Raw genomic sequence first — 11,351 nt, 5'->3', positions numbered from 1 at the left:
AATGAGCTTTTCTGTTTGGATTTGAAAGTACCTTCTGGAAAAACTGCAGTGTGCTTGGAGTAAGTCAGAATGCTTCTAAGACAGTATGTTTGGTAGTCTGTGGATTGTTACAGTACTTGAAATTAAATTTTCTCAGAAAATTCACAAATGCTTGCTTACTTTTTCCAAGCAAAAGGTCATACAGCTCTTCTGGGTTTTTCCATATGCAGGTGCAGCTGGGACAAGCGGATATAAAATGCCCCATCACAGAGTGCAGCGAACACCTGGATGAAACAACTGTCCTCTGTAACCTGCCCCATGACGACATCATCAAGTATAAATATTTCCTGGAACTCAGCCGCATTGACTCCAGCACCAAGCCATGCCCTCAGTGCAAGCACTTTACAACCTTCCGGAGGAGAGGCCACATTCCTACCCCTGCCAAATTGGAGAACAAATACAAAGTGAGCATGGTTGCCAGGGCCGTGGGTTAGATGGCGCTGCAAAAGTAGGACAGCATTTGGTGGGCATTAAATGAGCTTTCTTGCATTACTGGGGCTGTGTGCAAGCTGTGATTAGGAATATGAATCTGTAGTACATCATTGATTAACTACTTAATTGATTTCTAACTGTTCAAGCAGTTGAACTTCAGTCCTTATTTCTTTGGCAGGTGGCATAATTTTGTCCTGACACACAATTTAAAGAGTGTTTTCTCTCTGACATGCAAACAATATGGTCACGATCAGAAGAGGCTGGGGAAGGGAAGTTATCACTATAACTGATAATTTTAGACACATAGCTCCAGCAAAGATAAGTTTTCCCTGAAACTATGAGCAGATGAATTGTGGGCATTTATGGTGTTAGGCTGTTGGCTTACTCCTTCCTTAGAACTACAGCTCTTGTCTGTCCTGCTTCTTGGTTTTGATTTCTTCAGTCCCTTACCAGAGGTTATACGTTACTGTGTGTGTATATATATATATACACACGTCACTCACAATACAGAAAACTTAAGAAATACAGAAAAAAAACACTTTCCCAGCATTTCTTTTGGTAGAAGATTTGCTTACACTGTGATTTCAATCAAAGATAAAAAGGAAGAGATTAGTTAGAAGAAGTTTTGAGCTGCTGAAGGTCCATCTTGGTTCCAGAAGATGAAGGTTCTGTCTGCAGCATCATGCTCTGTGTTAGTTTTCCATCCGGTTATTAGATTTATTGTGGTTCATTTCATGACTGAGCTGGCCTTTCCTGGACAAACCAGTTCTCAGTAGGAGTTTAGATGACTGTTTAGATAGCCCTAATCATACAGCATAAGATTCAACACAGTATGGAGATTAAAAGGTAGAAGGTTGTGTATCCAGTGCAGTTGAAACCTTGGTAAAGCTAACTGAGATACGAGCTACTTATGTATATCTGTGCAGTGCCTGAATTACATGCCGCAATGTCTGTTGGACTCAACATTTTCAGATGTTTGGCAGAGGTGGAGAAATTCGAAACTGCAGGTAAAATTCCTTCCGCCCACAGCCGTTCTCCTTCACCCATCCGCTTAGCATTCCCTCAGGTGTAGACAGGATGTGCAGTCCAGGGTAGATCAGATGTTGTAATGCTTCTGCAGCAGCCTCTCTCAAGGTGCCGGAGGCTGTTACTGTCCCACTGATGTGGGTCACAGGTGGTGCAGCTGTTGTATCATGGGATGCCAACTCTGAGAATGTTCCTCAAGGCACCAAATGGGTCGTTCTGCCCACCAGTGCTCTTTTTCGAGTTAAAATGCTATAGTTAAAATGTTCCCACCACTTCCCTACAGTGGTGTTCCTAAGCCAGAAGCAGTTCCCTGGTCCTGTGGTGATGCATTATGTGTAGCTCTGATCTGCAGAGCTCAAGTCTCCTCCTGGGAACAGACTCTGGCAAAATGTGTCCTTTGAGCTGTGGTCAGGTGTTGCCTGAAAGAATAAGTCTAGTTGATGCTGGTCAGAAATATAATTAGGAAAGTGCTAGCAAACAGCATGGACAATCATAGGCCAGGGCTTCAACCTACTCCCTGAACCTGTGTTGTTTTCTGCCATAGGTGTAGTTTTAGTGACTTATTTTAAGCTTAGCGCAAGAAAGAATTTTGCTGCAGGGGTAAGATTTAAAAGGAAGATTATATATAAGATTGTGTATATGTGAGTAATTACATACACACGTAGCTGTGGACCATTATTATCTCAGTTTTCTTAGATTCTCATGTGATTGTTTGTATGGTAACTTGTCTGTGCCTTGAATTATAGGCTCTTTGGAGGTACAGACTCATTTTCTTCTGCATATAGCATAGGAGACATCTGACTGGAGACTTGCATATTCACATGTGAGCAATATAAACAGCAATTGCACCAGCACTGGAAGTGCTGCCTTCAGAAGAACTGAGTCATGCGTGGGGAAAGTCTACGCACAAGCCTACTAGTAGGATCACTGCACGCAAGGGCTCAGTGCCAGTACCCTCGCTCTCCTATACACTGCAACAGGAAAACACTGCAAAATCCAAGAGTACATTTGAACAGATACTTTCGAAATGCCATTAATGGCATTTCTAAAATTTGATACGCTATTTAAAATTATAAATAAGCTTAACATCTAAATTTAAAGAGGAAGCAAAGTTATTAGATTATTTTTCCTTACTATAGCTGTTTTATGTAAGCTAAACTGATCTAAGCCCAGTGGTTCAGTTTGCTGTTTTTCATTTTTGAAATGAAAGTCTTGGTGTGCTAAGCCTAGAAAGTTAGTATGTTGAGAGAGAATGATGGAAAGAAAAGGGAAACTTGCTATCTAAACCTTTCCTCTCCCATTCGTGCCACTTAGGACAGCACAGTACAGCAGTGTGACTATTTAGTTTCCTGTATCAAATATTTGTATCACAAACAGATCCAGCTTTAAGTAAGGAAATACCCCTGCCCCCTCTCTTATGACCTAAATTGGGAGCATAAGACTTAGTTGTAGACAAGATCCTAATAAATCTTTGGTCAAAGCTGGTATGCCAAAGTGCAAAGGAAACGGGCAAAAATGGAAAACCTGGTAGTTCAGGTCCAATGCATGGAACAGATACGGGTTTCACAAGAGTGAGTATGTTGGCTTGTTCTGTGAGGGGTTTGGGGTGGTGTGGTGTGTGGTTTTTTTTCTCCTAAGCCCTGGATTTCACCTGTTGTTTTAACATTAGTTCTTTGACCTGCCATCTGCCATGAAGAAGCAGTTCTTGATTCTTCGACCCTATTTCTGCCTTATCAACCTGTGAGGTTCGTAATGAAGTTTTCCTGTTCACTTCTGTCAAGAGATACACATCACATAAAAGAAGGGCTTGAGTGCTTGACTTTGGAAATGTAAATGTTTTTTCAATGCAGTTGTTATATAAACTATCTTTTGTTTGAACTACTCAAGAGTTTCTGAAACTCATTGCTCTAGAACTAGTAGGAATCTGTACCTGCAAAGATGCTGTGGTAGAGTGGATCTGTGTAGTTCATATTAATCAGTTCCCCCCTTTTTGGATCAGATTTTAACCTTAAGTAGCATATATCTTCATGGTTACACATCACTTCAATCTGCCTTGAGCCTGAACTGCTGCAGACATGGTGATTTTGCCGTGCTCTCCCTCTGTGCTCTCAGCTGTTCATTTTGGCCAGCTTGCTTTTGCTCGTGTTGATGTTTTGGTGTCACACTGGGAGCTGGATCAAAGATCAGCTCCAATGGGATACAAGATTTGTTTGTTTTGTTGTTGCTTATTTTCAGCTGGTACAAGAGAGGGGATGGGTTGGTGATGAGGAGGAGGCAGCTGTTTTGGCAGGAGCCCATATTTATTTTGGAATAAAGTGACTGTGTAGCTGTAGCTAGAGATTGTAATTCATGTAATCAGTTAGTTGCACAGTTAATTCGGCCATCCTATTGTATAGCTAGCGTTCCACTAAGCAGCAGAAAATCCCACTAAGCTTTTTGCAGCTTCAGGCTCTCAGAATATTTTTAATGTGCAGTCAGTTTTGCTATCATCATCTCACATCAAGTAGTGTTTTGTGTTGCTGTTACCTACCAATTTTGAAAGGTCTTTTCCTGGGAGGCAAGGAAAATGATAGTTAGAATAGTTTGCAGTAGAGAGGCTAGCTAAGAAAATGGAAAACGTTAGCCTCAAAGGTCAGCATTTCAGAAAGCTGAGAACCAAGAGGGTTAGTATGAGAAGTTGTGTAATCTTTTCTATTTCAAGGGAGGCTGACCTCCAGATGGCATAGAAGTTTGTGTATGTATCCATCCTCTCAATTCTGATTGACTGAAATGGAAGTCGTAAAATAAATGGAAAAATGTTTGTGTAAGGAAAAACATATTTGAAAAAACACTAGATTAATGTTTTGAGTTTTTTCAGATACAGTTTGTCTGCTTTGCTGGACTATAATATATTATACTGCTTTAAATTATATGTAGATAGCATTTCTGTGTCCTCGTTATGATGATTTCATGCACAAATACTGAAAAATAAAGCAAATCATACTTGACTTTTTTTCTTTCAGAAAAGCAGAGAAAGAATGGAACAAGGATCTGAAAGACTGCTGTGTCACACTGCATCCAAGTTTGAATAGGTTTAGGGTTTTGTTTTGCGGCCAACTAGTTCCAAGAAAAATAAGGTTCATAAGTACTTAAAAGAACATACTTTTCTTTGCCTGCTTAACCTATGTTCAGACAGTGTTGAACCAACAGAGGATTCAAGTGGCCCATTCAAAATGTAAAAACTATTTACCAGTTCAGTTTTGTGGAAGGTGCTGTCAGGGGTGGCAGGTGGAAGAGGAAGCTAGGAACTCCAAACCTGGTAAGGAAGTAGACAGTTCCCGCTAGTTTACTTCAGTTAGTCAGGACCACACATGATAACAAATGTTATTCTGAGTTCATGCGGTTATAGCCTCATCCTGTATTTTAGTACTAAGTAATGTATTTGGAAACATTTGATGTCTGTGTGTGTATAAGATTAAATATATATCCTGGTGGCTGCTATATTTCTTGCAATTATATACATGCTAATAGAAAGATATAAAGCCTGCAATGAATTTGTGTCAGGTTTTCAAAAAAAAAAAAAAACCCACAACCCAAAACCAAACCCACAAAACTTACATTTTAAATTATGTGGGCATTTTGTTTAAGAAAGAAGCTTTAACTTGCAGCTTCCCAGATCTGTTGGTTTGGGTTTGTATTTTTTAACATTCATGTTCCATCTCAAATGTCTGAATACTGCAACTGATAAAAGCTTTCAGGTTGCAGATCACTTAATTGTGGCTACAAGCTTCATCTTTGGCTGGGGCATAACAAATACTGAGTAATACAATGCAATGCCTGCTATAATCTGTCTTCCCAGCAGTAGGTCACTGTGACATGCATTATTGAAAAACGTAAATTCAAAGCTTGGGGTGGGGGGGAAGATACGGAGATACTAGACTACATTACTAGTGACTATCCTGCCCATCTTGTGCATATTGGTTTCTAAGGGATTGTGGAAACAGATCAGTGCTCTGTGTTAGTTTGGTTAGTAGCAATAAATATGCTGTTCTTTAGGTTCTTCAGAGTGGGAATTCTCCTCTTTCCTATTAAGCTGTTTTTATTAGGAGAATTCATCTGGGAAGCAGAGATGCAGGATAGTGTATTTCCTTTGGTTTAGCATCTGGGCCAGTAGACCAACAAATCAGAGAAAGGGCATCGGTTATATTTTGTATTGCTTTTGTTTTATACTTTAACTTGGCCTTAGACATTACTGTGTTTTCATGCAAAAAGTAATAGTGTTTTTAATCCACACGTTGCAGCTTTAATGTGTTGTTACCCTACAAACAAGTTTCATTTGTTGTTCTTTCCTGGTTTTGTGCTGCCTGCTTGTGTCTTCAGCAACTTATTTCATTGACAGGAAGCATGTGATAAGTGCAGTTTTCTTCTGTGTGAGGTATCTTACTGTGTGCCTTAGCAAAAATGTCACTTTGTAGCTATAGAAAGCAGTAAGTCACACTTGCACGGGGTACAGGATATCAGAATTTCGTCCATTTTAATATTATACTCTCTTTGAGTCTGCTTGATATGAAGGAAGTGTATGTATTCTAACGCTTAAATGCATGTACAATGGTTTGGGTTTTTTTACGAGGATAATGACTAGTAGATGGTAAGCAACTAAAATGTTAATGTGTTGTAATAAGAAGAAAATCTGTCAACTTCTTGATGCTGGCTGCTTCCTTTCTTTGCACTTCAGCCTTATGCCCAGGCAAAGGATCCTGGAGGGGGAAATGCTGTCTCATGGGTAGTGAGAAAATTATTCATTCTCTTGATCATTAACTCCCATTCTTGCACTTGCTGATCTATAGATGTGGATTGGCATAAAGAGGTAAGCTGAAGTGATGCGTTGAGCAGCTCATCATATAGTCCACCATTAAAGGTAAAATATTTAGTTGGAACAGTGCTGCACAGACAGAGCTACATCACTTTATACAAATGAAGCTATGACTGTTAGACACTGCTGCAGTGTAAAAAAACATTTGCTTTCTACAGGTGAAGTTAAAGACAACCACTGAAAAATGGGTCAGCTAGAGTCATAAAAATGCTTAGCTTGAGCCATTGTGTCAATTAGGTTTTTAATGTGAGCCATTAAAGACAAAAAACTAAATGTTCTCTCTGTGTATAGAACTCTAGGAAGTAGCATTAAGGGTAGCAGACAGCTTCATTTCTCAGTCACGCATCAGAGATCAGGTCAGCTTTGTATTAGCATGCTGGTAGTGACGGATGTAGGAATTGCACATATAAATAATTTTTGGCTGCCCCCCAGCAAAATACTTAAGAGAGATCAGAGGGCCTACTTTGGACTCTAACTGGAACCAAGCAGCACACCGCCAGTCAGTGTGTCTGAGCAGAGGGCACGGCAACTGGTGGGAGTGAGGACTTTGGAAATACATTCTGGGGACTTGGCATGTGACTACACCCTAGGATGTAGTTTCCTGAACAGCACCCCCACACCATGCATTCACCACCGTTTGGTGGTGAACCAGGTCTGGACACATATACAACCAAAAAGCCTTTTGTGGCTGGTTGAATTCCTCAGTCCCGTCCATCAGCTGGTACAGAGCCAGGGCAGCGCCAGGCATGGGCTGCAACTGGAGCTGGTGGACAGGGCTCAGCAGTCGCTTGAGAGATGTGCCTTCCCGTCTTTCAGGCTGAGGCGTTTTGCTGCCAAACACAGCAGAAGTGAAGATGTTGCAGGAGCTTAGATGTGCCTGTGTCTAATGTGGCTTCTAGTTCTTGCTTTCCTTAATCACGATCCAGGTAGGAGGCCTGTCTTTCATCAGACAAGCACCTGCAATGTGCCTCTATTTACTACTTCTACAAACACAGCAGCTGCCATAGCTTTTTTCAAAAAAATAGCCGGGCTCTGGAGGAAGACATGATGATGATGGTATCTGTTTGACACAATGATTTAAAACGCAGGGAGTGGGAAGAATAGATCCTTTCTCAATTTAAGGAGTTGGCTTGTGATTTTTGCTGTTAGGTGTGGTCTGTAGCAAGCGGGCTGTTTGGCACAGCCTCAGCTCACCCTTATGCAATCAAGAGCAAAAGGAGGTGCCTGACTTCCAGGTGGTGGTTGTGGCCCTTGGTTGAGACCCTTGCTCTTGGCCCCTTTTCCCAGGACCGCTTCTAATATAAGCTTTGTAATCCATTCTGGGCTCTGTAGAGCCCCTTCAGAAGACCAGGTACTCCCTGGTAATAGCCTTGGCAGTGAAGTTTATAACTAGAAGACTGAGATCCACCGCACTGAAAATTGGCCGCTAATTTTTAGGTGATCTCACACATGTATTGGAGGCAACTAAATAAGCTTCCTGGGTTTTGCCTTTTGGCATTTGAGCCACGCAGTGAATTCGGGAAGCAGTTCCTATGCTTAAACCAGGTTACTTCTGCTTTGTTTGGGGCCTTTCCTGGCTTTAGCAATTAGTTCTGTATTTTCTCTCTTTTAAAAAGAAAAAGAACAAGTTAGCTTCCACAACTTCTTGTGATTTTAAAACAGACATTTCAAAAGATGTTAGACCTTTGCTGGGCAGCTACTCTCTTAATTGAAGAGCAGTGGTTTTAAAACAGGCTTTCCAGTTGGGTCAGTGCCCAGCTTGCAAACATGTGGTGTTTTCTCATTTGTACAGATCCAGTGTCCGTCTTGCCAATTTGTCTGGTGTTTCAAGTGCCACTCTCCCTGGCATGAAGGCGTTAACTGCAAAGAATACAAGAAGGGAGACAAGCTGTTGCGTCACTGGGCCAACGAAATCGAACACGGGCAGAGGAATGCCCAGAAGTGTCCAAAATGCAAGGTGAGCTGCTCTACCTTGGCTCGCAGATAGTGGCTTCAAACCGTTTAAATATGTATTTAAAGTAAATATTTGTAGCTTCTGCTCGGCATTGGAAATGGAATTCACACTTGCTGTGCAGATTCTTGTCAATGACCCACTGAGAAAACCAAGTCAGATGTTTTACTTGCTGGTTCCCAGACTGATTCTGCAGAATCTCTGCATGTAAAAGCAACGTTATGGAAATCATAAGAGAGGGCTTTGATGTATGCTTATAATGAATATGTGTTACAGAATAAATTATTCCTAAAATAAAGTTTTAAAGAAATGTAAAGTTTTAGAGAAATATGATGCCCTTTGTCAGGTTTTCCAAACAGCTTGGGTGAATTCAATTTCTGAGTAAGGCAGAAAGTACTCTATCAGCAAGTTAACTAAGGGAGACTTTAAGATTTGGCAAAACCAGAAGTTTTTTAGGATTAAACGTCAGCTCTTCACAAGCCTTTCTCACAAATTAGTTTAATTTTCAACACTGAAGTGCAGTCCCACACCCTAAAAATGTCATTAATCTCTTCCAGGATAGGAAGTATTTCCCACTACTCAAATGAGATGCAACAGCCCCGCACGCCCCTGCCCTGGCTGCCCTTAATGAAGGTGGCCATTATGCCGTTATGTTTGTTCACTATTTTTTTTCACAGCACTTATCTCCAGCTACTGACAGAGAAGTCAGTCAAAACCTTGAGAGCACCGTGGTGGTGGGAGACTTTTTTTTTTTTTTTGAAAGGGAGTACGTAATCTGAACCTTTCTATTGCTCTACATCTACTTCATGGAGAGGACAAAGTAAGGAAACTGGAACATTTGGTAGGAAATAAATATTGAATGGGAAGACTTACTTCTAAATGTCCAAAGTATACTTTTGTCACACTTTGAGCCTTACCCTGCGCAAATAAGAGAATGTTTATCAGTTTACTAAGTATTTTATTTTGGTCTTGGAGAAAGAAATGCCTGTGATGCCATAGCTTGAAATTGAAAGATTTCAAAACACTAAGAAAAATTCAGAAAGCTCTGAAATCAGCAGTCGGTTGTTTACCCTCCCTCCTGTGCACACGTGACATTTTAACAGAGTTTTAACAGCTTGCTGTCTGGTAAGAGTTGATAGGTTTGAGCCAGTTCTAAAAATGCTCACTTTCTGGGAAATCTTACAGTAAAATCCTTTTATAAACTTTGTTCCTTTTGGAGTGGGAAGAAGTATGTGTTTTGTTTTTAATTCTTTGACTTGTGTCTAGATTCAGATTTTATGACAATGCGAATGATGTAACTATTGAATTAAGTTGTCCAAAAAAAGAAGAAGAAAATGCACCAAGCAAAAAAGTATGAATGTGGAAAAGCAGGGGGAAGAGGGCTGCTAGCTGGAAAGAGAAAGGGACTAAAACTGCTAACCCTAACATGTTTATCCTTAATAAGTTTTAAACTTAAAATGCCAAATGTACTACTGTTTTCACTGTCTTCAAAAGAAAAGGCTGGACGCTTGAAACTTACGCAGGTTAAGTCACTAATTTTGAAGCCTGAAGTTGCATGAGTTTGGCTATTAATTTCAAAAAGACTTTAGGTTTCGTTTCTTAATCAAAAGAAAACAACCTCCTGCATGGTGGGAGGCAGTATGGAAAGTTATGAAACTAGCACAGAAAAAGAAGCTTTGTTAACAAGTCCTTTCTGGTAATGTGGTATTATAAGTTAATATTGAAGAGGGAGTTCAACCTTTTCATAAACTGTGTTGCTACCCCCACTCTTGATACTTTTTCCTTCAGAGGTGAAAAAAATTCTTCCTGCCTACAACCTCCAAGCTGTTTCTATCAACACATTGTTTGTTTTTAAATTGAATCTATAACTAGCAAGTAATCAAAAGAAACACTTAGTCAGCAGTTAGTGGTACTGTTCTTTTTCTTTTTTCTTTCTTAATCAGTTATTGAGTAGTTATAAAAAATACATCTTATGCAGCTTTCTTCATCAAAGCATTAATAGATGTCTGGTCACATGGGGATAAACATACCAACAGTTAACAATTTGGAGTCAGAGGGATTTGAGCTAATACTTTCTCTGCCTCTCTCTCCAGCGACACACACACACCCCCCCCCTAACCCTCTATATAAAATAACATCGAATCAGATGACAATCATATTTCCAAATAAAATAGGGAAAAGAGTGACAGAGAAAACAGAGTTGGTAACATACTATTTGATTTATCCTTGTTCTAGATCCACATAGGCAATGTTTCAGGTGACAACATATTTTATTTTGATATGTGCATATATTCTGCTTAAAGAACCTCTTTCATGTTTTGGTTAAAAATTTGCAGCAGCCAAAATTGACAAACAGATGGAGGAAAAGTCAAGATTATATCGTACATGTCAAGATATTAGTATTCAATCTTTATGCTAAAACTGAAGCTAAATTAAAGGTAGAAACTTCAGTAGAGGTAGAATTTCTTTACTGAGATAACTTGTAAAATTACTGGTAACTTCCAAAGTGTGATACTGATTACAGTGTAAACTGTGACCATATTTTACAGATATCTTCTGGAGATAATTATATATACACACAGACACAGATACACACAGACTCTTTCTTTAAGTAGCCGTACCACGGAGAAGTAGAATGCACAATTATTGTCTTGCCTGGGCATGCAGGTTAGAAAATGGGAACACTCTTATGGTGTGTGTATATATAGGCAGATCCTTAGGCAAGTATTCACAAGTTTTTCAGAGGTTTTGGTAAGTGTTTTGAAAGAACATAATCCTTTGTAATGTGAATATTAGCAGGCACTGTCAAATAAACTTAAACTTGATTACTTTTTCTTGTATGTGGACACAGCTTTAGTGTATCTAATAGGAATAGCTTATATTTACCTGGTCTCTCTAAGATATGCTTACATAAGCAAATAAAAATGTTACACACTGTCAAAATCATAGAATCATAGAATCGTTTGGGTTGGAAGGGACCTTTAAAGGTCATCTAGTCCAACCCCCCTGCCGTGGGCAGGGACATCTTCAACTCGATCAGGTTGCTCAGAG

At 39.9% G+C, this 11,351-nt stretch overlaps 1 protein-coding gene across 1 annotated transcript in view; it reads left to right on the top strand.

Moving 5' to 3' along the window:
* The first annotated feature begins 203 nt into the window (after positions 1-203).
* The window catches only part of RNF217 (ring finger protein 217), a 28,870-nt gene continuing 17,722 nt past the window's right edge, over positions 204-11,351 (top strand). Inside the window, exons 1-2 of the mRNA XM_019474620.1 lie at positions 204-443; positions 8,142-8,306. Coding sequence (XP_019330165.1) covers positions 204-443; positions 8,142-8,306 — 405 coding nt within the window. The remainder of the gene's footprint in view (positions 444-8,141; positions 8,307-11,351) is intronic.

Source organism: Aptenodytes forsteri, unplaced genomic scaffold (genome assembly GCF_000699145.1).
Source record: "Aptenodytes forsteri isolate BGI_AS27 unplaced genomic scaffold, ASM69914v1 Scaffold217, whole genome shotgun sequence".
In the NCBI taxonomy this organism is placed as follows: domain Eukaryota; kingdom Metazoa; phylum Chordata; class Aves; order Sphenisciformes; family Spheniscidae; genus Aptenodytes; species Aptenodytes forsteri.
The sequence above is the reverse complement of the archived record's forward strand: the minus strand, read 5'-3'. Positions and strand labels throughout refer to the sequence as shown.